General features: G+C 43.0%; 4 protein-coding genes across 8 annotated transcripts in view; all 4 read left to right on the plus strand.

The window, feature by feature from the left end:
• The window catches only part of LOC125986566 (H-2 class I histocompatibility antigen, K-Q alpha chain), a 98,342-nt gene extending 87,388 nt beyond the window's left edge, over positions 1–10,954 (plus strand). The window contains exon 7 of the mRNA XM_068649094.1: positions 10,609–10,954. Coding sequence (XP_068505195.1) covers positions 10,609–10,642 — 34 coding nt within the window. The 3' untranslated portion in view covers positions 10,643–10,954. The remainder of the gene's footprint in view (positions 1–10,608) is intronic.
• On the plus strand, positions 1–11,578 carry LOC125986558 (H-2 class I histocompatibility antigen, K-Q alpha chain). 2 transcript variants are annotated; one of them, XM_068649082.1, is made up of 8 exons: positions 6–222; positions 2,498–2,761; positions 2,887–3,165; positions 3,282–3,590; positions 3,701–3,826; positions 3,933–4,001; positions 4,326–4,380; positions 4,474–4,871. In XM_068649082.1, the coding sequence occupies exons 1-7, from the start codon at positions 168–170 to the stop codon at positions 4,358–4,360; spliced, it is 1,137 nt and encodes a 378-aa protein (XP_068505183.1). In that variant the 5' UTR covers positions 6–167; the 3' UTR covers positions 4,361–4,380; positions 4,474–4,871. The 2 variants fall into 2 exon arrangements, with proteins under 2 accessions (XP_049606162.1, XP_068505183.1); XM_049750205.2 differs by lacking the exons at positions 2,498–2,761; positions 2,887–3,165; positions 3,282–3,590; ... (2 more) ...; positions 4,326–4,380; positions 4,474–4,871 and adding exons at positions 8,795–9,058; positions 9,184–9,462; positions 9,579–9,878; ... (1 more) ...; positions 10,214–10,282; positions 10,754–11,578 and having other exon boundaries at positions 1–222.
• LOC125986568 (H-2 class I histocompatibility antigen, K-Q alpha chain-like) lies at positions 6,419–24,783 on the plus strand. 4 transcript variants are annotated; one of them, XM_049750262.2, is made up of 6 exons: positions 6,419–6,661; positions 20,795–21,058; positions 21,283–21,561; positions 21,831–22,139; positions 22,238–22,345; positions 22,452–24,783. In XM_049750262.2, the coding sequence occupies exons 1-6, from the start codon at positions 6,598–6,600 to the stop codon at positions 22,580–22,582; spliced, it is 1,155 nt and encodes a 384-aa protein (XP_049606219.1). In that variant the 5' UTR covers positions 6,419–6,597; the 3' UTR covers positions 22,583–24,783. The 4 variants fall into 4 exon arrangements, with proteins under 4 accessions (XP_049606219.1, XP_068505190.1, XP_068505191.1 ...); XM_068649089.1 differs by lacking the exons at positions 20,795–21,058; positions 21,283–21,561 and adding exons at positions 13,955–14,218; positions 14,359–14,637 and having other exon boundaries at positions 6,420–6,661; XM_068649090.1 differs by lacking the exon at positions 6,419–6,661 and adding an exon at positions 16,108–17,686.
• The window catches only part of LOC125986565 (H-2 class I histocompatibility antigen, K-Q alpha chain), a 31,655-nt gene continuing 17,664 nt past the window's right edge, over positions 12,686–26,676 (plus strand). Inside the window, exon 1 of the mRNA XM_068649085.1 lies at positions 12,686–12,935. Within this exon, the coding sequence (XP_068505186.1) occupies positions 12,881–12,935 (55 nt within the window). The 5' untranslated portion in view covers positions 12,686–12,880. The remainder of the gene's footprint in view (positions 12,936–26,676) is intronic.

Raw genomic sequence — 26,676 nt, forward strand, 5'->3', positions numbered from 1 at the left:
TACCAGTAGAACCAGTTTCACAATACAGTAGATTCCTGAGAATCAGTGGAAAGTCACCAACGCGCGTATGCAGTTTTCTGTCATTATGCGCCCGTCAGTTGGAATAGTCACAGGTTTGAGCAAATACTTCGCTTGACTAAAACGGCACAAACAACTTGTTGCTTGGAATGAATTTACTTGCATTATTTGTTTGGGCCGTGCAAATACACAACGTGACGCCTGGTAAGTTGTGCTTTGCTTACAACTCGTTTCCTCTTGATTTTAAACTGATGCATTTATTATTTGTTTGTTAAATTTTCTTCACATGTCTGCTGCGTCAACATTTTATGAGCGGGAAATTCTTTCACCCCGAACACTCGTTTTCTCATATTTAAGCGGGAACACAATGCTATTATAAAAACGGTTGGAATATTTAGTTAATAAAAACGATACAAATCAAAGGGATGTACACCTGCAGAAATATCCAATCGATTAAATATGGAAAAGCTTTTGGGGTCAAAAGTTTTGTACTTGAAAAAAAAAAAAAAAACTCGTACTTGAATCTGAAAATAAACGCGCTGAGCTTAAAACTTGAAAAATAAAACAAACACATTTGTCATGAAGTGATTGGAGCTGGGCGACCAAATGCAGCTTGGACCAGGGTTTATTGAAGAACTCAAAAGATAGACTCGAGCGGTGGTTCTTAACCTTGTTCCTTGTACCCACCCCATTCAATTCACCAAACTGATCTGAAGCATACTGTCACGGTCGGGTGGAGCATGGAGCAGGACGACCAAGTGCAGCTTGGACCAGGGTTTATTGAAGCAACTCAAAATACAGACTCGGTAAACTGACATGACTTAAACAATAACTTGACTGACCGGGACGTGAAACAAGAAGACAGCAGGACATGACGGCATCAAGACAGTACGCCAACACCGAACGACAGCAACCAAAACCAAAACCAACCAATACCAATGATCCGACCGAGAGTGAGGGGCAGACAGGACTTTTATACACGACAGGTAACGAGAGGCAGGTGGGAACAATCACACTGATCATGGGCACACAGGAGGGGAGGGGCGAGCACACAGACAGAAACCAAGACAGACACATAGTGGAGCAGTTGGGGGCGAGACGTGACACATACCTGTCAAAATCATGTTAGCTTCCCAAGTTTTTATTGTGTATTGTTATTCGTTTAACAGTACTTAACTTTATTACTTACAAAAAAATTAAAACTACATAAAATACAAATAATAAATCAATAAAAAGTATTATATATTATATATATTAAATAATTATAGTAATAAGAATAAGAATTGGTTTACTTTGCAGCTATAAGGCTTCATTAGCATTATCCCTAATGCCAATGAACACAATGACGTCTTGATTTGCAGAATTTTTCACTTTTTGCGGTTACCCGACCATTATCACCGAAAAGCACCCCCGGTTAAGAACCACTAGACTAGAGGGTCGACTAGGGACTAGAACAGAACAGAGTGGAGACTAGAAACAAGAAGACATGAGACGAGAAGAATCCGACGGAGAGTGACACGCAGACAGGACTAAAATTGAAGACAAGTAGCGAGAGGCAGGTGACGGCATTCCGCTCCTGACAGGAGGTGGTTGCAAGTCCGTCCACTTCAGCTGTCACTCATGTTTCCACGCCCCGTGGTGCAAGTAGCACGATCCAGGCAGATTCGCGTCCAAAGTCTAAAAAGTCATTCATGTCCTTATGCAACTCACAAAGAAGATTTGAAACTTGCCTCCTGAATATTATATAGGCAATATATGATCAATAAGGTTATTGAAATTGTTTTTCTTTTTGCAAACTTAAAAAGACTGGCAAAAGATATGTAATTAAATGTTTTCCATAAGTGGATTTAAATGAGAGGCATCAAACTCCAACATGTCAAGAGCTGTAATGTTCCAACTGCAGACAGAATCATTGAAAATATGAATTGCACAAGATTACTTACTTACTTACTTAGGCTCATCGCTCCCCGTGGAGCATAGGCCACCGACGACTCTTTTCCATTTAACACGGTTTTGGGCAGTCCTATCTGCCTCCTCCCAGCTGATTCCAAGGCGCTTGAGTTCTGCCTCAGTGTCCCGTCTCCAACTGTTTTTGGGCCGTCCTCTCCTTCTCTTCCCCTGCGGGTTCCAAGTCAGGGCCTGGCGTGTGGTAGTAGCTGCCGTTTTTTTCAGGGTGTGTCCGATCCATCCCCACTTTCACCTCAGGATTTGTTTCTCTCCTGGCTCCTGTCTTCCTCTCTGCCACAGTTCTTCATTTCTGATTTTGTCTGGCCATCTGATTCTGAAGATGCTCAGTTGATGAAGGTTTGTATCTTCTGCCACGTCCTTTTCGTCCTTCTCCACGTCTCTGAACCGTAGACAAGGATGTACATATATTAAAAAAATAATAATAATATATATATATATATATATATATATATATATATATATATAAAACCAGAGCAAGGTCATGTGTGTCACTTTTGTTTTTGTCTTTCAGTCATTCACACGCTCAATTATTATATGACGGTGTCTCAAGTTGCAAAGCTACCAGAGTTCTTGGAGGCCGCGTATGTTGACGGCATTCAGATTCAGCAGTTTGACAGCAACCACAGGGAAACGAAAGCAAAACATGACTGGGTGAACAAAATCACAGAAGATAATCCGTACTTCTGGGACATAGAGACGAAGATCAATATTCACAATGAGCAGATCATGAAGGGCAACATTCAAACCGCTAAAAAGCGCTTCAACCAAACTGAAGGTTTGTTTACGTTCGCTCGTAAAATTCATTTCAGGTGCTGGTACACTTCACGACTAATAAACAGGCGTGTCACTGCTGGCTCCTCTCCGATTATCGTCACTGAATGCTGTGTGCGATCCTTTCAGGTGTTCACATGATTCAGGTGAAGTACGGCTGTGAATGGGACGATGAGACGGGTGAGGTTAATGGATGGGAGCACCACTGTTACGATGGAGAAGACTTCCTATCATTTGAGGCAAAGACGATGACATGGGTCGCAGCACATCCACAAGCTTTCATCACCAAATTGAAGTGGGACCAAAGGGACGGGGAGAATCAAATCAGGAAGACTACATACACTAAGATGTGTCCTGTGCTGTTGAAGACACATTTGAGGAACGGGAGGGACTTCCTGACGAGAACCGGTACATTGTCCTCTCTCTATTCTGTCGCTCTCTCTCTCTCCACACGTGCTCTTTCTGACACATTCTCTCCATCTTTCCTGCCCTCCTCACGCGTTTTCCTCCATCCTTGCGTGCAGAGCTTCCCAAGGTGTCTCTCCTGCAGAAGACACCTTGCTCTCCGGTCACCTGCCACGCCACCGGTTTCTACCCCAGGACATCGACCCTCTTTTGGAGGAAGAACGGCGAGGAGATCCACGAGGACGTGGAGATGGGGGAGACCCTCCCCAACCACGACGGAACCTTCCAGACCTCGGTCCACCTGAAAGTGGAGGTGATGCCTGCCGCGGAGCAGGAGTACGAATGCGTTTTCCGGCTGGCCGGCGTCTCGGAAGACATCGTCATCAAGCTGGACGCCGGAAGCATCCTGAGCAACGCACATATCCAGGGTGAGCGTTTGTTGTGACTCAGACACGTCCGATTGGCTGTGGGGCGAGCGGGACAGCTCGGTGTCACGACTACAGTCATTCACGTGTCTCTTTTCATCGCACATGTGAAGAAGGGGAAGACAGGAAGAAGGCGGTGGCCATCGCCGTCCCGTTGGTGGTCCTCAATGTGGTGGCGATGGTCATGGCGGTGGTAGTGGTGGCGATGATCCTTGACAAGCATCTCAAAAGAAAAAATGGTGAGCGACAAATGTTTCCTCCGTCAGGAACATCCAAAGAGAACCTTGTTTGCCTCGCGTCGTTTGTGACCATTCCTAATCTCCTCTTGCTTCTCTTTTATTTCAGTCATATACTCTCAAGCTTGTAAAGAGGAAAAGCCAAAAACAAAAGAAGAAGAAGAAGAAGGACAATTAAGTAAGTGAAATGTTTTCTGCTTCCTTTGAGCCACAATAACAAGGCAGCCATGTCATGTCAAGGTTTGATTCAAAGCTAAAGTGTCAATGAGGAGTCCCGTCGGAAAATGTCAGCTGGGTACTGTGACAATGTTCACACGTTTGTTGATGTCAAGGCCATTGTTGTGCAAAAAAAGTACACTATTGCCCTGAGATACGAGCCAAATATGTTCAGCAACCACACTTGCAAATGCTTTTTTTTTTCCATTGAAAGGAATGGACATGACATTCTTCATCAAAATTGTTGTCATGTGTAATTTAACGTCCCGTCGTGTTTGCACTCTAGCTGTTTCCACCCACTGTGAGTCTGTTTCTGAATGAGAGGCAGTAGCCGTCACATGGTGAGTTAGCTCATGCTTATTACACGTGGTCTTCGGATTCTGGAGGTGGGTTAGGAAACATTTGGAAAGACTATTTTGCTCCTCTTTCTTCAGGTGTTGGAATTCTTTCAGAGGACTTTCTCATCGCACCGCACTGCATCGATAGACATTCTCATGAAGGTTCTTGAGGAGGTCCTGCAGGATCTGGTGAGGCGTTTTGACCGAACTGTGCTGCTGATCACCCACAACCGGAAGACTATCGAGGCCGATCAGATTGCGGTGATAGGCGCGGGCGGCCTTCGGTAGCGAGGAACCCACTGCTAGCTGATGGAAAAGGATGGGATGTACTCTAAACTGAGGGAGAAGTTCACCATTGTTGGAGGCTAACGCCTTCAGAAGCACTGACATGCATTTACAACCTGTATTTTTTCATGAAGTTTTTTTCCTTAAAAAAATGAATTCACGTGCACTCAATATATCACAGACTCAAAATAAAATGTTTGTAATTTCCAGTTTGTAGTTTTGAATATTTGACCAACAGTTGTCGTATAGTACCGTGCATCAAGCGCGGAATTCACCAGATACCAGTTAGGCAAGAAGGAGGAAATTGCGTGCAACAAGCTTGCCACTCTGCCATTTGAGGACTGAGAGTTGAAATGCAAAATGGCCGCCCCAAGTGGAAAGTCCCTTGTTTGTTCACTTTGGTTTTGTGTAATTAAACAAATCAAGTCATTGGTTACCACCGGTTGGAAGTTGCATCATGAAAGTTGATCTCTGGACGATGTTGAGCCTTTAAAAACCTCAAGACTCTTTAATCAAGCAATTTATCATTATGAAATACATTTTAAAAAATCTAAGAAAAATAGATCAGACATCAGGTAAATCGTAAAATAGTGATGATTTCAATAGTTTGAGAATGTGTTCTATATTATTTTCATTTTACAGATTGAGTAAATTCACACATACCCTGTGTCGATTTTAAAGATCGTTTGAAGGAAATAAAAACGTTAGAACTGTTACAATGTCAAATGTACATCCATGCCTTTTGTTGTTGGTGGTGGTGCTGACACGCTTGCAATAAAACGCTTGCTGTCACGGCCCCACGCCAGATTCGGGTTAAAAGTGTGCAACTTGAAAAAAAGCTTTGAATGGTAAATCCGATCATTTACTCCTTATCTTCATCTTTCAAGGTGCAACACACCTTGTTGTGATTATTGTTCAACAATCAAAAATGCAGATAAACCAGTGTGACCTCCTTGGTTACAGCCTCAAAAGCAGAGTGTGCACCCACACAGATTTTCTTCACCCAGACACTTTCAATATCACTTTAGTAAAATATGAAAGACTATATTGAAATTCAGCATCTGGTGGTGAAAAAGCCAATAGCTGTTTTGGGAATCGCGTACATTGATAGTTTTTGGTGAAGCCCTCCGAGCATCAAGTAATTTCAAATAAAGTCGTTCAGTCTTAATTTCAGGGGTATTTTTATTGCATCACAGCTGATGAGTCGGACCACCGGAAAAACAAGATGGGCATCAGTGCTATAGTGTTGAGCAGGTCTCCAAAGACAACACTAAAAGCGCTTCAAACAAACCGAATAGTTCACCCGGCGCTCAGCTTTTCCACATCCAACAAGGCGAAAAAGTTCATTTATGTATAGGTAATAATGGGACAGAGGACGGACAGCGAAGCGTTTGGCTGTATTGAACTGAGACCCGTGCGTCATGACGTAACACAACACCGCAGTACCGCTGGGGCATACAATTGTATGTGGTGTGGAAGTTTTCCACACCCTCGAACACACTTGCGTGTTTTGTTGTGACTCTCTGCTCCGCCTAGCCTGTTCTTTTTACCACGTTTGAAGTCCATTATCCAAACCCGCACCGCTCCCTAGCCGCACCGAATTCCGCGCCTGACATACCTAACCCACCCCTTCCTTGCACCCCTTGGGGCGGGTGTTAATTGATGTAAACCAATGGTCTTTCCCTCCTCACACGCTCTTTTCGTGAGTGGGCTGGCCTGTCTCTGACAGGCGTGCCGCCCCCTCCGGAATAATTTAAAAGAAAGAAACCAGCGTTTGAGGATCCTCCCGGTCAGTCCGGGCAGTCCAGAAGAATAATCCAAGGCCGGCGCTTCGGGAATATTCCCGGTTCTTCCGATGGTCAGTCCGGGGCTCCGGGCGTGCTCCACATCTTTGTCTTCCTTGCTCAACGACGGACATCGTGAACAAACGCAGCAATGCTTGGAAAGAATTTACTTGGATTATTTGTTGCGGTCGTGCAAATATACAGCGTGACGCCTGGTAAATTGTGCTTTGCTTACAACTCTTTTCCTTAAGATTGACATTCTTGATTTTGGACTGATGCATTTTTTATTTGTTTGTGAAATTGTCTTCACATGTCTGCTGCGTCAACCTTTTATGAGCGGGAAATTCTTTCACCTAGAACACTCGTTTTCTCATGCTTAGGCGGGAACACAATGCTATTGTGGTGAAATGTCCTCGTTGCTCCGCTGATCTCCAAAAAACACTTGGTGGAAGGTGGCTGGCTCAGAGAAGGAACATTTCAGTGACACACGGCTGGTTGGGAAAATATTTTATTCAACCGATGTCAGAAGAAGTTTCTCACCCCCTAAAGACAAGATGTTAGAGTGCCCTCCCGTCCGCCAGTCGACGCTTTCTTATACCTGGCGAGACTCATCGCTTTTAAAAAAAACAGCTGCGGTTTGAGTCTAAGTATACTTGTTGTTTCGTCGTCCTTAAAAGGCCATCTACTCGGTTCTATTCTGGTCACAAACAACTGGCCCTTCTATATTCTGGGTTTCTATACTTTATGAAACTAAACCTCCCTGTCCAGCACAAATAGGTCTTTGCTTGACCTGAGAGGCTTGAGCTTGTCCTTATAAGATACATGCAGGGACACATGCAGACAAAAATATTATTATAATATTATTATAATAACTGTTGGAATATTTAGTTAATAAAAACGATACAAATCAAAGTGATGTACACCTGCATAAATATCCAATCGATTAAATATGGAAACGCTTTTGGGGCCAAAAGTTTTGTATTTGCAAAGACAAAACTCGTACTGGAAAAAAAAAACAACTTAAATCTGAAAATAAACGCGCTGAGCTTAAAACTTGGAAAATAAAACAATACATTTGTCATGAAGTGACATTTGGAGCTGGGCGACCAAATGCAGCTTGGACCAGGGTTTATTGAAGAACTCAAAAGATAGACTAGAGGCTCGACTAGGGACAAGACTAGAACCGAACAGACTGGAGACTAGAAACAAGGAAACGAACGGAGACGGATCGTGACAGTTGAGGGGCCGACTGGGTGACGGCTGGATCTACGCCGCCGGAACTGGCAGCGGCCGCAGCATCCGCCGTCGAAACTGGGTCGGGGGGCGGCCGTGCGTCTTGCGCCGCTGAAGCCCAGCTCTGTGGCGACCATGCAGCAGTTGCGGGAGCCGGCTACGGTTGGTCCAAGCGCTGCTCGCTGAATTGGTCGGATTGTTCTGTCAGGATCGGAATGGAGCAGGGCGACCAAATGCAGCTTGGACCAGGGTTCATTTGGGGAAAAGGGAATTTGAATGCATGGAGCATGAAGGGAAACAGACAGGAACTGGCAAACTAATAACATGACCGACAAGTATGGCAAACAGAAAACAACCGAGGAAAACCAGAAAGACAGGCACAGGGAGAGACAAGAAATAATCCGATAAGGGTGTGACATGTAGACTTAAATACGATAAGAATTATAAATACGCGACAGGTAACGAGAGGCAGATGAGAATGATCACACTGATCATGGCCACACAGGAGGGGAGGGGCGAGCACACAGGCACGCGGACAGGAACTATGACAACATGCACATAATAAAGCAACTGGGGACGAAACGTGACACCTCCCAAAGTAAAAGCCAAGGTAAAAGTATGCAACTCGCAAATATTTGAACCTGAAAAAAAAAGGGGAATCTGAAAATACAGGACTGTCTCGGAAAATTTGAATATTGTGATAATGTTCTTTATTTTCTGTAATGCAATTAAAAAAACAAAAATGTCATACATTCTGGAGTCATTATAAATCAACGGAAATATTGCAAGCCTTTTATTATTTTAATATTGCTGATTATGGCATGCAGCTTAAGAAAACTCAAATCCTTTTGCACGGATTACTGCAACCAATGCGGCGTGGCATGGAGGCAATCAGCCTGTGCCATTGCTGAGGTGTTATGGATGCCCAGGATGCTTTGGGAGGGGTCACGTTTCGTCCCCCGGTTGTTCTCCATTCGAATTCCCTTCTCCCTAAATAAACCATTTGGTCGCCCTGCTCCAATCCGATCCAATCATTGAAAATATGAATTGCACAAGATTGCCCAATGTAAAAACAGAGCAAGATCATGTGTGTCACTTTTGTTTTTGTCTTTCAGTCATTCACACGCTCAATTATTTCACAACGGTGTCTCAAGTTGCAAAACTACCAGAGTTCCTGGAGGTGGCGTATGTGGACGGCGTTCAGATTCTGCAGTTTGACAGCAACCGCAGGGCAACGAAAGCCAAACATGACTGGGTGAACAAAATCACAGAAGATAATCCGTACTTCTGGGAGATAGAGACGGTGATCAATATTCAGAATGAGCAGATCATGAAGGACAACATTGAAACCGCTAAAAAGCGCTTCAACCAAACTGGAGGTTTGTTTACGTCAGCTCATAAAATTCATTTCATATGCTGGGACACTTCATGACTAATGAACAGACGTGTCACTGCTGGCTTCTCTCTGATTATCGTCACTGAATCTTGTGTGCGATCCTTTCAGGTGTTCACATGATTCAAATGATACAAGGCTGTGAATGGGACGATGAGACAGATGAGGTTGATGGTTGGGAGCGCGTCCGTTACGATGGAGAAGACTTCCTAGCATTTGAGGCAAAGACGATGACATGGATCGCAGCACATCCACAAGCTTTCATCACCAAAATCAAGTTGGACCAAAGGGACGGGGAGAATCAAATCAGGAAGACTACATACACTAAGATGTGTCCTGTGCTGTTGAAGACACATTTGAGGAACGGGAGGGACTTCCTGACGAGAACCGGTACATTGTCCTCTCTCTCTCTCTCTGTCGCTCTCGCTCTCTCCACACATGCTCTTTCTGACACATTCTCTCCATCTTTCCTGTCCTCACGCGTTTTCCTCCATCTTTGCGTGCAGAGCTTCCCAAGGTGTCTCTCCTGCAGAAGACACCTTGCTCTCCGGTCACCTGCCACGCCACCGGTTTCTACACCAGGACATCGACCCTCTTTTGGAGGAAGAACGGCGAGGAGATCCACGAGGACGTGGAGATGGGGGAGACCCTCCCCAACCACGACGGAACCTTCCAGACCTCGGCCCACTTGAAAGTGGAGGTGACGCCCGCCGCGGAGCGGGAGTACGAATGCGTGTTCCGGCTGGCCGGCGGCCCGGAAGACATCGTCATCAAGCTGGACGCCGGAAGCATCCTGAGCAACCAGGGTGAGCGTTTGTCACGGCTCAGACACGTCCCATTGGCTGTAGGGCTCTCGTGACGACAGTCGTTCACGTGTCTCTCTTCATTGCACACGCTTTGCCTTGTGAAAAAGAGCAACACTGGAAGAATGCGGTGGCCATCGCCGTCCCGTTGGTGGTCCTCAATCTGGTGGCGATGGTCATGGCGGTGGTAGTGGTGGCGATGATCCTTGACAAGCATCTCAAAAGAAAAAATGGTGAGCGACAAATGTTTCCTCCGTCAGGAACATCCAAAGAGAACCTTGTTTGCCTCGCGTCGTTTCTGACCATTCCTAATCTCCTCTTGCTTCTCTTTTTTTCAGTCATATACTCTCAAGCTTGTAAAGAGGAAAAGCCAAAAACAAAAGAAGAAGAAGAAGAAGGACAATTAAGTAAGTGAAATGTTTTCTGCTCCCTTTGAGCCACAATAACAAGGCAGCCATGTCATGTCAAGGTTTGATTCAAAGCTAAAGTGTCAAGGAGGAGTCCCGTCAGAAAATGTCAGCTGGGTCCTGTGACAATGTTCACACGTTTGTTGATGTCAAGGCCATTGTTGTGCAAAAAAAGTACACTATGGCCCTGAGAAATGAGCCAAATATGTTCAGCAACCACACTTGCAAATGTTTTTTTTTCCATTGAAAGGAATGGACATGACATTCTTCTTCAAAATTGTTGTCATATGTAATTTAAAGTCTCGTCGTGTTTGCGCTCTTTTAGCTGTTTCCACCTACTGTGAGTCTGTTTCTGAATGAGAGGCAGTAGTGGTAAGTTAGCTCATGCTTATTACACGTGGTCTTCGGATTCTGGAGGTGGGTTAGGGGACATTTGGATTCTTGTTCACTATTTTGCTCCTCGTTCTTCAGGCGTTGGAATTCTTTCAGAGCACTGTCGCATCGCACCGGATTTGGAAATACAGATGTTTTTTCTTCAAGTCAACAATAATTATGTTTCTCTCAAGTTTCAGCTGATCACCTACAACCTGAAGACTATGGCCGGCCCAAGTGGAAAGTCTCTTGTTTATTCACTTTGGTTTTGTGCAATTAAATAAATCAAGTCAGTGGTTACCACCGGTTGAAAGTTGCATCATGAAGGTTGATAGATGGATGAATTTGAGCCCTTAAAAACCTTAAGACTCTTTAATCAAGCAATTTATCATTATGACATACATTTTAAAAAAATCTAAGAAAAATGTATCAGACATCAGGTAAATAATAAAATAGTCATGATTTCAATAGTTTGAGAATGTGTTGTATATTTTCATTTTACAGATTGAGTAAATTCACACATACCCTGTGTCGATTTTAAAGATCGTTTGAAGGAAATAAAAACGTTAGAACTGTTACAATGTCAAATGTACATCCATGCCTTTTGTTGTTGTTGGTGGTGCTGACGCTTGCAATAAAACGCTTGCTGTCACGCCCCCCCCCATGCCAGATTTGAGTTAAAAGTGTGCAATGACGAGTGTGCGAGCCTCACAAAAATGGAATGTGTATGAACAAATTGAAGTTATGCGCCCAAGTTTTATTTGGTAAATATTTCTATTTTGCTTTCCTCCACTACCTTTTGTACTTTTGTATTCAATGCTGCCATGTTGCAATTCCTATCCAGTTGGATTTGTTCTGTAAAGTTTCTGTCTGCAATTGGAGCATATAGGAAGTTAAATTAAATCCACTGTTAACCACTTCAAACTTGTCAGCATGCTTTGTTTTCAAGTGTAAAGGATTGTAGACAAGTATATGTTTTTTGGACAACTGGTGGATAATTAACTACCTCGCGTTTGTTTGTTTTTCCTTTTATAGGTGTCAAAACACATTGCAAGATGTCGCTTTGAGTTTGCTGCTGTGAAAACAGAGCTTATTTTTTATTCACATGCTTTATCGTCACATAGTACCACGTTTGATTGAACAATTGCATCCAACTGAATGAAATATTCGGAAACGTTTCATTTAAAATTTTAATGCCGCTCAACTGTTTTTCCAAAAAAGCCTGTGATGTATGATTGGATTTACGTCAGTGGTTCTTCCACATTCACGAGAGAGAGAGACAAAATTCCACTAGTGTTTTCTTATTTTTAACGATGGATATTTCGCCCAGTGCGCAAAAGGACCCAGAATCGCTTCTGATCGGATGAAATATGTGGTAGTAGCGCGTCAAAAAAGTGCGAGGAATAAAATGGGATCGTGATTCAAAGCCCCGCTCATCTAGTATCACCCCCCCACGCCAGATTTGGGTCATGTGTGAAATTTGAAAAAAAGATTTGAATGGTAAATCCGATCATATATTACTTCTCTTCATCTTTCACGGTGCAACACACCTTGTTGTGATTATTGTTCAACAATCAAAAATGCAGATAAACCAGTGTGACCTCCTTGGTTACAGCCTCAAAAGCAGAGTGTGCACGCACACAGATTTTCTTCACCCAGACACTTTCAATATCACTTTAGTAAAATATGAAAGACTATATTGAAATTCAGCATCTGGTGGTGAAAAAGCCAATAGCTGTTTTGGCAATAGCGTACACTGATAGTTTCTGGTGAAGCCCTCCGAACATCAAGTGATTTCAAATAAAGTCGTTCAGTCTTAATTTCAGGGGTATTTTTATTGCGTCACGGCTGATAAGCCGGAGCACCGGGAGAATGAAGTGGGCATCAGTGCTATAGTAATGGGCAGGTCTCCAAAGACAACACTAAAAGCGCTTCAAACAAACTGAAGAGTTCACCCGGCGCTCGGCTTTTCCACATCCAATATGGCGGAAACGGGTGTCACGTGATTTCAGGTTTACGATCACGACCGCTCCGTTCCAAAGTTTCTTTATCGTTGCCAGGTGAAAGTCCAGTCGACGATCGGGTTTTGGACTTCCTTCCCAGAAACAGGGAGTGCCCTCATTTTTAAAGTTTGATTTATTTTACTGTTCCGTGGTCAGGCTGGATGTCTGTCCATTTAGACAGTTGGGAACATCTACATATATGCTTGACTAAAATGTCACAAACATGAATTTACTTGGATTATTTGTTGCGGCCGAGCAAATACACGGCGTGGCGCTTGGTAAGTTGTACTTTGCTTACAACTCGTTTTGTTATCCTAAGGATTGACGCTCTTGATTTTGAACTGACGCATTTAATATTTTTGTGTTTATTAAATATTCCTCACGTCTGCTGTGTCAACATTTTATGAGCGGGAAATTCTTTCACCGAGATCACTCGTTTTCTCATATTTAAGCGGGAACACAATGTTATTATAATACCTGTTGGAATATTTAGTTAATAAAAACGACACAAATGAAAGTGATGTTCACCTGCATAAATATCCAATCGATTAAATATGGAAAAGCTTTTGGGGTCAAAGGTTTTGTACTTGAAAAAACAAAATTCGTAGTTGAAAACAAAACAAAACTTCAATCTGAAACTAAACCCGGTGACCTTAAAACTTGAACAATAAAACAATGCATTCAAGATAAAATGACTTGTTTGAAAGTTTTTTTCGAGTTGAAAATAGTTTTGCTTCGCCCTGGTCAATTTTTTGAATAAACTATTTTCAGGTTTCACCTCAGTTTATTTTTCAACATTTGATGTCTTATTTTTTTCAGTTTTATGTTTTACATTTTCAGATTCCCCTTTTTTTCAGGTTCAACTTTTGTTTTTTCAGATTTGCCTCTTTTTTTTTCATACTTTTTCTTTGGGAGGCGGTTCCAAGCCTTCCAGTTCAGCCCTTTCGTGATTCCCCGCCTCTAGGACCACAGTGCCACGCCCCCACGTCAGATTCGGGTCCAAAGTATGCAACTCGCAAAGAAGATTTCAACCTTGCCTCCTGAATATTATATAGGCTCAATCACGTTACTGGATTAGTTTTTTTTTTTTTTTTTTTTTTTGCTGATTAAAAAGAATGGCAATTTTTTTTTTTCATAAGTGGATTTAAATGGCCGATGAGGGGCATTGAATTCCAACATGTCAAGTGCTGCAATGTTCCAACTGCAGACAGAATAATACAAAATATGAATTGCACGAGATTGCCCAATGTAAAAACAGAGCAAGATCATGTGTGTCACTTTTGTTTTTGTCTTTCAGTCATTCACACGCTCAATTATTTTACGACGATGTCTCAAGTTGCAAAACTACCAGAGTTCTTGGAGGCCGCGTATGTTGACGGCGTTCAGATTCTGCAGTTTGACAGCAACCACAGGGAAACGAAAGCCAAACATGACTGGGTGAACAAAATCACAGAAGATAATCCATACTTCTGGGAGACAGAGACAGCGATCAATATTATGAATGAGCAGATCATGAAGGACAACATTGAAACCGCTAAAAAGCGCTTCAACCAAACTGGAGGTTTGTTTCCCTCCAAGCGCCGCTCGTAAAATTCATTTCATGTGCTGATACCATTTTTTTTTTCATGACTAATAAACAGACATGTCACTGCTGGCTCCTCTCCGATTATCGTCACTGAATGCTGTGTGCGATCCTTTCAGGTGTTCACATGATTCAGGTGATGAAAGGCTGTGAATGGGACGATGAGACGGATGAGGTTAATGGTTGGGAGCACTACCGTTACGATGGAGAAGACTTCCTAGCATTTCAGGCGAAGACGATGACATGGATCGCAGCACATCCACAAGCTTTCATCAACAAACTCAAGTGGGACCAAATTGACAGGCTTAATGAAGTCAAGAAGATTACCCACACTAAGATGTGTCCTGTGCTGTTGAAGACACATTTGAGGAACGGGAGGGACTTCCTGACGAGAACCGGTACATTGTCCTCTCTCTCTCTCTCTCTCTCTCTCTCTCTCTCTCTCTCTCTCTCTCTCTCTCTCTCTCTCGCTCTCTCTCTCGCTCTCTCGCTCTCTCTCCACACATGCTCTTTCTTACACATTGTCTCCATCTTTCCTGCCCTCCTCAAGCATTTTCCTCCATCTTTGCGTGCAGAGCTTCCCAAGGTGTCTCTCCTGCAGAAGAAGCCTTCCTCTCCAGTCACCTGCCACGCCACGGGTTTCTACCCCAGGACATCGTCCCTCTTTTGGAGGAAGAACGGCGAGGAGATCCACGAGGACGTGGAGATGGGGGAGACCCTCCCCAACCACGACGGAACCTTCCAGACCTCGGTCCACCTGAAAGTGGAGGTGATGCCTGCCGCGGAGCAGGAGTACGAATGCGTTTTCCGGCTGGCCGGCGTCTCGGAAGACATCGTCATCAAGCTGGACGCCGGAAGCATCCTGAGCAACGCACGCATCCGGGGTGAGCGTTTGTCGCGACTCAGACACGTCCCATTGGCTGTGGGGCTCTCGCGAGCGCTAAGGCTCGGTGTCACGACAACAGTCATTCACGTATCTCTCTTCGTCACACACGCTTTGCCATGTGAAGAAGAGGAAGACTGGAAGAAGGCGGTGGCCATCGCCGTCCCGTTGGTGGTCCTCAATCTGGTGGCGATGGCCATGGTGGCGGTGGTGATGGTCTTTGTCAAGCGTCTCAAATCCAAACAAGGTGAGCAACACAATTGTTTGCTCCGTCAGGAACATCCAAATGTACATTGTTTGCCTCGTGCCGTTTGTGACCATTCCTATTCTCCTCTTGCTTCTTTTTCGTTTCAGCCGAATACTCTCAAGCTTGTAAAGAGCAAAAGCCAAAAAGAAAAGAAGAAGAAGAAAAAGAAGAAGAAGAAGAAGAAGAAAATGTACAATTAAGTAAGTAAAATGTTTTCTGCTTTATTTGAGCCACAATAACAAGGCAGCCATGTCATGTCAAAGTTTGATTGAAAGCTAAAGTGTCAATGAGGAGTCCCATCAGAAAATGTCAGCTCACACCATTGTTGCCGTCAAAGGGTGCCCTGAGATATGAGCCACATTTGTTCAGCAACCATGCTTGCAAATGCTTTTTTTTTTCCATTGAAAGGAATGGACATGACATTCTTCATCAAAATTGTTGTCATGTGTAATTGAACGTCCTGTCGTGTTTGCACTTAGGTGTTTCCACCTACTGTGAGTCTGTTTCTGAATGAGAGGCAGTAGCCGTCACATGGTGAGTTAGCTCATGCTGATTCCACGTGGTCTTCGGATTCTGGTGGTGGGTTCGAAAACATTTGGATTCTTGTTCACTATTTTGCTCCTCTTTCTTCAGGCGTTGGAAATCTTTCCGAGGATTTTCTCATTGCACCATATTTGGAAATCCAGATGTTTTTCTTCTTCAAGTCAACAATCATGTTTCTGTCAAGTTTCAGCTGATCACCTACAACCTGAAGACTATGGCCGGCCCAAGTGGAAAGTCTCTTGTTTGTTCACTTTGTTTTTGTGCAACTAAACAAATCAAGTCAGTGGTTACCACTGGTTGGAAGTCTCATCATGAAAGTTGATATCTGGACGATTTTGAGCCTTTAAAAACCTTAAGACTCTTTAATCAAACAATTTATTATTATGAAATACATTTTAAATAAATAAGAAGAATAGATTATATATCAGGTAAATAATAAAATAGTGATGATATCAATAGTTTCAAAATGTGTTAAATATTTTCATTTTACAGATTGAGTAAATTCACACATACCCTGTCTCGATTTTAAAGATTGTTTGAAGGAAATAAAAATGTTAGAATTGTTACAATGTAAAATGTACATCCATGCCTTTTGTTGTTGGTGGTGGTGGTGCTGACACGCTTGCAATAAAACGCTTGCTGTCACGGCCCCACGCCAGATTCGGGTTAAAAGTGTGCAACTTGAAAAAAAAAATTCAATGGTAAATCCAATGATTACTTATCTTCGTTTTTCAAGGTGCAAGACACTACTTGATTCATGTTGTGATTATTGTTCAACAATCAAAAATGCAGATAAACCAGTGCGACAAGAAGCTCATTGGTTGCAGCCTGAACAGCAGACAAATAAACATCAGGTGTTCACCCAAACAGACACACTCCTTTCAGTATCCATTTAGTAAAATATAAAAGACAAATTTATAACTAAGCGTCTGGCCAGTGGTGGTAAAAAAGTCAATAGCTGTTTTGAGAATGGCGTACATTGTTAGATTTTGTGAAGCCTTCCGAACATCATACAGAATAGGCGATAAGTGATTTCAAATAAAGTCGTTCAGTCTTAATTTCAGGGGTATTTTTATTGCGTCACGGCTGATAAACCGGACACCAGGAAAACAAGAGGGGCATTAGTGCGAGTAATGAGCAGGTCATGAAGGCAACACTAAAGCGCTTCAAACAAACTGAATAGTTCACCCAGCACTCGGCTTTTCCACATCCATTAAGGCGGCGAAGCAGTAGAACCAGTTTCACCACACAGTAGATTCCTGAGATACTAAGTGGAAAGTCACCAACACGTGGATGCAGTTTTCTGTCATGATGCGTCCCCCAGTTGGAATAGTGAAGTGAATTTTGAACTTTATGCTTATCTGTATGTTGCATTAGATGATCCACTAGTAGCAGTAGGACTATCAAACTATTTTTGCTGTACAGAGAAACTTTAGTTTCAGTAATGTATAGGTACTTAGTAGAAGATAGAAGGGCCAGTTGTCCGTGACCAGGGAGAGCTGAAGGGATGACCTTTTAGGGGAAACAAGCAGACTGAGACTCAGTGTTCATTTGTCTGGAACCAGCCACCGACCACCGAGTGTTTTTTGGAGACCAGCGAAGCAACAAAAAACATATACCACATTTTTGGCGTCACGAGCAGGATTCGTGTTCTCCAGGGGACCTCCCGTCCGCTCTCTCCGCGAGCATTCAGCGGCCGGCCGACGACCTGTCACAAACATGAATTTACTTGGATTATTTGTTGCGGCCGAGCAAATACACGGCGTGACGCTTGGTAAATTGTACTTTGCTTACAACGCGTTTTTTTATCCTAAGGATTGACGCTATTGATTTTGAACTGACGCATTTATTATTTTTTTGTTAATTAAATATTTCTCACGTCTGCTACGTCAATATTTTATGAGCGGGAAATTCTTTCACCTAGAACACTCGTTTTCTCATACTTAAGCGGGAACACAATGCTATTATAAGAACTGTTGGAATATTTAGTTAATAAAAACGACACAAATGAACGACCTGCATAAATATCCAATCGATTAAATATGGAAAAGCTTTTGGGGTCAAAAGTTTTGTACTTGAAAAAACAAAAGTCGTACTTGAAAACAAACAAACTTGAATCTGAAAATAAACGGGCTGAGCTTAAATCGTAAAAAATAAAACACTACATTCAAGATAAAATTACTGGTTTGAAAGTTTTTTTTGAGTTGAAAATAGTTTCCCCTCGTCCTGGTAATTTTTTTTTTTAATAAACTATCTTCAGGTTTCATATCAATTTATTTTTCAACATTTGATGTCTTATTTTTTTAGCATCATGTTTTATATTTTCAGATTCACCTTTTTTTCAGGTTCAACTCTTGTTTTTTTCAAATTCACCTTTTTTTTTAGGTTCAAATATTTGCGAGTTCCATACTTTTACTTTCACTTTGCGTACAATACAACTGTTTTACTTTTATTTTGAAAGGCGTCGCACTTCCGTGTAGCGTACAGGTATGTGAGTGAGCTGTGCGTGAAGGTGAACAATGCGAAGTCATGCTGCCCTCAAAATGTGTGCTGACCCTCAGAAAAGAAAAGTTGACAAGGAGCGCTGTGTTTTCAACAAGACATGGACTGCCAAGTATTTCTTTACAGAACTGAAAGGTAAAGCCGTGTGCCTGGTTTGTGGCACACTGGTCGCTCTGTTTAAAGAATATAATGTGAGTCGCCACTACGCGACCAAGCATGAGAAAAAATACATCTGTCTGATAAACAGGGCGCATCAGAGGCTGATGCATTGCTAGCAAGACTGCAAGACCAACAAGGACTTTTTATCAAACTTCACACCCAGAGATGCAGCGGCTTTGTCATTTGAGGAAAAGTTAAAGAAGTTAAGAATAAATTGTACTGATTAATGATTGTTTTTTTTATTTGACCTATACACCACAATTTCACATAGCTTAATATAAATATAAACATAATAATTGTATTCTTCTAATTACCAGTACCAACTATTTAAAAATAAATAATTTAGTGCATTTTACAATGGAAGAAAATTGAGCAGGTTTAAGTTATCGTAGGTGTGGCCCTCTGACACAACTCAGGTTTTTCATGTGGCCCCTTGTAAAAATTAATTGCCCACCCCTGCCCAAAATAAACCCTGGTCCAAGCGGCATTTGGTCGCCCTGCTCCATTCCGCTCCTGACAGGAGGTGGTTGCAAGTCCGTCCAGTTCACCTGTCACTCATGTTTCCACGCCCCGTGGTGCAAGTCGCACGCTCCACGCAGATTCGCGTCCAAAGTCTAAAAAGTCATTCAGGTCCTTATGCAACTCACAAAGAAGATTTGAACCTTGCCTCCTGAATATTATACAGGCAATATATGATCAATAACGTTGTTGGATTTTGTCCACAATTTAGGGAGCGCGCTATCTGCGCCTCACGGCAAAAGTCATTGCCAATCACTTGTTATCCAATTTACTCACTGCGTGCTCGTTTGATTTCTTCAGGTTTAGGAAAATGCTAAGACACTGAAGCAAAAATTAGACTTACACAGGTTGGTTGAGTTCAATCACAATTCTTGTTCAGAAAGCTCTGTCTTCAGGAAAGTACAATACAGCGCTGGGCCTTTCAAGAGCGGAAAGTCTCCATTCAGAAAAGGCAACGTTCAAGGTTCTCTGGTTAGTTTATATCAGCTGCACATGCCAGTGTGGGCCGAGTTTGATGGGTGATGAGTCTTTGGGGCGGGGCAAGTTCTCAGGAGAGTCTGATTCCATGGGAGTGGGTGCTGGTTCGGTGAGAGCTGGTTCTGTGGGGTTGGGTGCTGATAATGGGCGATTCCATGTGAGGGGGCTGTTCTTTTCCTTTCCGTCTTTCAGCCTTGATGATCATCTTTGGCTGGGCTGTCTCCCTCTGGCACCTGCTGGTTTTATCTCCAAGTGACCTTCCTGTAAACATTCTCCTCCATTCTTGCACAGACACTGTTCCACCTCATCCATTCATCATTCTTTCAATTTTGTCATTTTGTACGGAATTATGTGAGCTTTTGGCTGTGACATCATCTATCATCATATTTATTAATGTTCCCTGACTATGCAAAGTTTGTACTCACCACTTACCATGTTTTTGTTTGTTTGTTCTTTTGATCTCCATGTACGTATTTGCTTACGTCATCGTATTCTTAGTTTAACCATGCTTTCAATCATATCTTTTCTGTTAGGCAAAATATTCCCCTCCGTCCAGAACGTTCAGTAGTAATCGAAAACTGGTGTCTAGCATTAGTCAAAACATAAGATACAATCAAGTACTGAACATTTTTAGACAACTTTGGCAGTGTCCGTGATTTAGAAAATCATCAGGCATGCATTAAACAGTTCCTTAAGGGTCATTAAGCTATTCAGGCAATATATCAAAAAACATTTGTTCTTTCAAAGTGCTCAGAAATATATATCAGATGGTAAAGTTATAAAAACCTTTCTCATTACCACTTATCAAAAATGTCTAGTTATGTCTTCTTTATTGATTTGGTGTGTAGGTATAATTATATGCTTAAAATGTTTCTTTTATTGATTTAACATGTGAATATACTTGTCTGCTTATGTACTTTATTCAATGAGGTTTGAGCATATCTGTTTTTGTAGCTAGGCAGGACTGTTTGTATTTCGACCGCATTCCTTCAACGTTATTGGAATTGTTTTTCTTTTTGCAAACTTAAAAGGAATGGCAAAAGTTATGTAATTAAATGTTTTCCATAAGTGGATTTAAATGGCTGATGAGGCATCAAACTCCAACATGTCAAGTGCTGCAATGTTCCAACTCCAGACAGAATCATTGAAAATATGAATTGCACAAGATTACACAATGTAAAAAGAGAGCAAGATCATGTGTGTCGCTTTTGTTTTTGTCTTTCAGTCATTCACACGCTCGATTATTTCATGACGGCTTCTCGAAATGGGACGCTACCAGAGTACATGGAGGTGGTGTATGTTGACGACGTTCAGATTCTGCAGTTTGACAGCAACCACAGGAAAACGAATGCGAAACATGACTGGGTGAACAAAATCACAATCGATTATCCATACTTCTGGAAGAGAGAGATGGACATCAGTTATGGGACTGAGCAGGACATGAAAAACAAGATTGAAATTGCTAAAAAGCACTTCAACCAAACTGGAGGTTTGTTTCCATCCGCTCGTAATATTCTTTCATGTGCTGGTACACTTCACGACTAACAAACAGACGTGTCACTGCTAGCTCCAACTTCAACCAAAGTGGAGGTTTGTTTCTGTCCGTTCGTAAAAAAAATTTTTTTCATTTTTTTTTCATGACTAATAACCAGACGTGTCACTGGTGGCTCCTCTCTGATTAGCGTCACTGAATGTTGCATGCGATCCTTTCAGGTGTTCACATGATTCAGCTAATGTACGTCTGTGAGTGGGATGATGAGACGGGTGAAGTTGATGCTTGGGAGCAATACTGTTACGACGGAGAATACTTCCTATCATTTGAGGGGAAGACGATGAAGTGGATCGCAGCAAATCTACAAGCTTTCAGTACCAAAATCAAGTGGGACCAAATAGATGGGCTTAATAAAACCAAGAAGAATGTTCCTACTGAGGAGTGTCCTTATTATTTGAAGACGCATGTGAGAAACGGGATGGACTTTCTGACGAGAACCGGTACATTGTCCTCTCTCTCTTTCTCTCTCTCTCTCTGTCTCTCTCTGTCTCTCTCTGTCTCTCTGTCTCTCTGTCTCTCTCTGTCTCTCTGTCTCTCTCTCTCTCTGTCTCTGTCTCTCTCTCTCTCTCTCTCTCTCTCTCTCTCTCTCTCTCTCTCTCTCTCTCTCTCTCTCTCTCTCTCTCTCTCTCTCTCCACACATGCTCTTTCTTACACATTCTCTCCATCTTTCCTGCCCTCCTAACGCGTTTTGCTCCATCTTTGCGTGCAGAGCTTCCCAAGATGTTTCTCCTGCAGAAGACGCCTTCCTCTCCGGTCACCTGCCACGCCACGGGTTTCTACCCCAGGACATCGTCCCTCTTTTGGAGGAAGAACGGCGAGGAGATCCATGAGGACGTGGAGATGGGGGCAACACTCCCCAATCACGATGGAACCTTCCAGACCTCGGTCCACCTGAAAGTGGAGGTGACGTCCGCCGCGGAGCAGGAGTACGAATGCGTGTTCCAGCTAGCCAGTGGCCTGGAAGCCACTGTCACCAAGCTGGACGCCGGAAGCATCCTGAGCAACGCCCGCATCCAGGGTGAGTGTTTGTCACGGCTCAGACACGTCCCATTGGCTGTAGGGCTCTCGCGAGAATTGACGTGGGTCTCTTTGTCGCACGCGCTTTGCCATCTGAAGAAGAGCAAGACAGGAAGAAGGCGAGGGCCATCGTCATTGCGTGGGCGGTCCTTGTTCAGATGGCCGTGGTGATGTTGATCCTTGCCGAGTGTCACAAAACCAGACAAGGTGAGCGACACAAATGGTTCCTCTGTCAGGAACATCCAGAGATTTTTGTTTGCCTCGTGCCATTCACGGCCATTCCTAATCTCCTCTTGCTTGTCTTTCATTTCAGCCGAATATCCAGAAAAACAACGAGAATCAGCAATTTCTGGAGAAATTGCGTGTGAAGCCAAAGAAGCTGAATACTTGGGGAATGCTACAGAAGGATGTTTCAAGTTGGAACGGGTTGAATCGGTCAAATAATGTAGGAATTCGAAGGGAAAAGCAGAATTTTATAAAATATGGCGTGAACATGTATCATAGAAAATCGACGTCATGAAAAAATATTATTATTATTATTATTATTATTATTACTACACACTGCCACATCCAGAAGTTCTCAGACGACACAGCCATTGTTGGATAAGTTTCTGAGGGGAACGATCTGGAATACAGGACGGTCAACAAGGACTTTGTCAGTTGGTGTGAGCTCAACCAGCTTCAGCTGAACACCAGCAAGATGAAGAAGATAATTGTGAACTTCAAGAGGAAAGCACCCCACTTCACTCCGGTGAACGTCCAGGGAACGGCGGACATTGATGTCGTGGAGAACTACAAATTCCTGGGTGTTCGCCTAAAAACAAACTGGACTGGACTGAACACACTCACGCCCTGTACAAGAAGGGCCAGAGTCGCCTCCACCTGCTGAGGAGACCACCGAGGTCTTTCGGTGTTTGCAGGGCTCTCCTCGGGACTTTCTATGACTCTGTGGTAGTAAATCCCATAATGCTCCGCTACGCACCAACCAACCTCCGAATGGAGCTGATTGAACTCCAGTGTAGTGACACACTCAAGTCCAAGTATGATGCTGCTGGCACCGCACAGTTTCCACATTTCATCCCTGACATAATCAATCGCTCAGCTCCGCACTCAAGCTGCTCAGCTGCTCTCCATGTTCAGCAGCACTTATCTTTTGGAACTATTCTCTTCAATGAAGATGACCACAACATCTCACAGGAGACGTCTGACTGATGACCACCTTTGTGCAATCCTGAGGATTTCCTCAGCTCAGAGCCTCAGCCCAGACATTGATGAACTCGCATCGAAGAAGACATGCCAGGTATCTGACACATCGGAGCAGATCAGTGTGTAGCAAACTGACTGGTAATGTTTTCTTTATGCACTTTTTCTTGCTACTCCAATGTATGGACTTGAATGTCTGCACTTTGACAGAGGAATGTTATTTGTTAATTTGTTTATTATTTTTATTTTATATTTGAATCTATCATTAGCCTTTGGGAAAATGTTTAACGGAGAAGGCTGCACGTAAAAAGAGAGGCACATGGTTGTTGTTCTGCACTCAGTGTTTTGTATTGAAACGTCATCAACTTTTATTTCATAGTGACGAGCGCCCTCCTGTGGATGCTTAGTGTAAGTGTTTTACTCAGTACGAGACCCGGTGACGGATCAGTTACACGTACTAACTACATACTGTGGATGTACAAAGTTGATGTTCCTCAAAACGTTATTGCCTTGGACAAGATTGGTCCGTCATTCTTGTGTTTTTTTTTTTTTTTCTTCTGTTAGACTTGTGTGAACGATTGGATGTTATTTTTATTTACATATCGAAGTTACGTTAGCCAACATCCCAACATCAACTCATCCCAATCTGGACTCCCAGCCACACCCACACCACCAGGAATAGCAATCTAGTCATTGGGAAAAAACGGAAACTAAAATCTACAAGCTTCAACATTGTGTGCAGAGGGCCACAGATTTGGAATGAGCTTGACGAAACACTAAAAATGTTGCAATCCATATCCATCTTCAAGGCAAATCTAAAAAATCAACTCCTATCGATGTATGTTTAATGTGCTGATCAAATGAGACTATCTATTACTTGACGTATGTTTATTGTGTGTTGTACCTTATTGTGTGTTTATTGTTATTGTCCATTATATATCTGTATGTTTGTCCATAATGTAAGGATATCTGGCCAATATCTGCTACTTATGGGAAACCAGGCCCCCTATTAAAAGCTTTAAATAGCTTGCTTGGGGTGACCTTTCACGCATCCGACTGTGTAATACTGTTTGTTGTATGTCTTGGATATTGCGTGAATAAAAAAACTCAAACTCAAAAACATGCTACAAGCTAACGATTGTCTAACGCGGTGTTTTCTTTATTTTGCATCTCAGTGTTACGATGGGCTTAAGAGGGATATGGTTTGAGCACAGTTTTTAGTTACATTTTATGTAAGAAATCGATGTGTTTTTTATTATTTGCAATTCAATTTTGCATCTGTGCAATATTCAGTTATATATATTGGACAAAATTAAGCTTTTCTTGTTCCATATTTGATATGCAAAACGAATTTTTGTCGATATGAAAAGGTTCATTATTATATGTGGAGGAAGTTTTTTTTTGTTTTGTTTTTTTCAATAAATATCAATGTTGGCCTGCAACCTCGTCCAAGTTTCACATTTTGGCCCGCTGTGTGTATGAGTTTGACCCCTGCTCTACGCTGTGGTCTGCTGGAGAGGGGGCAGTACGGACCGGGACAGAGGGAGACTAAATAAACTGGTCAGGAGCGCGACCTCTGTCCGGTCCTGTCCCCTGGACAGCTCCTTCAGCAGCAGACTGTTCTATCCATGGTGTAAGAAGGAGGAGATGTTCCGCAGGTCCCTCATTCCCACTGCTGTCAGACTCTACAACACATGCTGCACCTGATCACGTGTCGGTTTCCTTCCGTTATCATCTCGACCACTACTGGTACTTGTCTTTTTAATGTATCCATTTTTACATTTTGCACATGTTTCTGGCAGGGCTGTGGACTCGGACTCGGGGACTCGGACTCGGTCGGACTCGGTCATTGTTGCCGGACTCGGGGACTCGGTCGGACTCGGTCATTGTTGCCGGACTCGGGGACTCGGTCGGACTCGGTCATTTTTGCCGGACTCGGTGCTGATTTTGACCGCGTCCACCGAGTCCGACAATAAAAAAAAAAATCCTTCAATTTTATTTTCACCATGCTGCTGAGAATGCGCGTAGGAATACTGTCCACAGCCCTGCTTACGATCAATGCGGCCACGTTGAGTTGCACTTAGGCTAATGTTTACATTATGTACCAATGTCAAGGATGATTATGTCACCCAGCTTATATCATTATTTTGATTTTGATCTAAATTAGCCTTGAATAAAGACTAAGCAGTCACATGAATTAACAGAAAAAATGGACACTCGGACTCGGTGGTCAAGAGGCCGGACTCGGAGCAAAAATCCGACCGAGTCCACAGCCCTGGTTTCTGGTATTCTTGCACTCTTGTGCGCTGCTGTGACAAGAAAATTTCCCGACAGTGGGATAAATAAAGTTCTATCTAATCTAATCTAAAATGCAAAATGTTAGACAATCAAACAATACATACAAAACATTGGAAGTTTTTAAAATGGCCAATCGCGTCCAAAGTGAAAGAAAAGCAATTAAAATTGCGTCACAGCTGGTGAGACGGACCACTGGGAAAACAAGATGGGCGTTAGCGCTAGTAACGAGAAGGTCGCCAAAGACAACACTAAAAGCTCTTCAAACAAACTGAATAGTTCACCCGGCGCTCAGCTTTTCTACGTCCAACAAGGCGGAAAAGTTCATTTATGTATAGGAGAGGTAATAATGAGACAGAGGTCAACAGCTTAGCGTGTGGCTGTATTGAACAGACGCCCGTGCGTCATGACGTAATACAACACAGCAGTACCGCTGGGGCGTACAATTGTATCTGGTGGGGAGGTTTTCCACACCCTCGAACACGCGTTTTTTTTTTTTTTTTTTTTTTTAATTGTCCCTCTCTACTCCGCCTTGCCTCTTCTTTTGACCACGTACGACACATATGTCAGAGTTACGGCCCGCGAATTGATTATCTATGGCCCCCTGGATGATATTGAATTACTATTAGAACCGGCCCGCAGGCCACAGCCGCCCGCTGGTGTTTTGCACGCACCAACACTACATTTCCCACAATTCAACGGTAGCCCGCGATGTCACTGCAGCTCGCTCGCACAACGGCTTCATTATTCATCAGTCGTCAGAGCAGAGTTCAACTTTCTGATACCCCCCTCCTCAAAAATGGCTAAACGTAAGGTGGACGCTGAGAACAGGGGGTTTCAGGCCAGGTGGGAGGCAGAGCACATGTTTACGGAGGTAAGAGGAAAACCTGTGTGTCTTCTGTGTGGAGAAAACGTGGCTGCAATGAAAGAATTTAATTTAAGAAGGCACTATCAAACGTCTAAGAAACACACAGACAAAGACAAGAATATGGAATATGAACAAAAGCTACAGAAGGTGGAAGAATTAAAACGAGGCCTTA

The sequence above is a fragment of the Syngnathus scovelli genome, chromosome 19 (assembly GCF_024217435.2).
Source record: "Syngnathus scovelli strain Florida chromosome 19, RoL_Ssco_1.2, whole genome shotgun sequence".
In the NCBI taxonomy this organism is placed as follows: Eukaryota; Metazoa; Chordata; class Actinopteri; order Syngnathiformes; family Syngnathidae; genus Syngnathus; species Syngnathus scovelli.

Bases quoted from the DNA above. Each gene is read 5' to 3' on its own strand.
- LOC125986558 (XM_049750205.2), top strand. From the start codon at position 168: ATGAATTTACTTGCATTATTTGTTTGGGCCGTGCAAATACACAACGTG. The intron at 9,463-9,578 runs GTACATTGTCCT...CTTTGCGTGCAG, and splicing joins GGACTTCCTGACGAGAACCG to AGCTTCCCAAGGTGTCTCTC. The intron at 10,109-10,213 runs GTGAGCGACAAA...TCTTTTTTTCAG, and splicing joins GCATCTCAAAAGAAAAAATG to TCATATACTCTCAAGCTTGT.
- LOC125986568 (XM_049750262.2), top strand. From the start codon at position 6,598: ATGCTTGGAAAGAATTTACTTGGATTATTTGTTGCGGTCGTGCAAATA. The intron at 6,662-20,794 runs GTAAATTGTGCT...TTTGTCTTTCAG, and splicing joins AATATACAGCGTGACGCCTG to TCATTCACACGCTCGATTAT. The intron at 22,346-22,451 runs GTGAGCGACACA...CTTTCATTTCAG, and splicing joins GTGTCACAAAACCAGACAAG to CCGAATATCCAGAAAAACAA.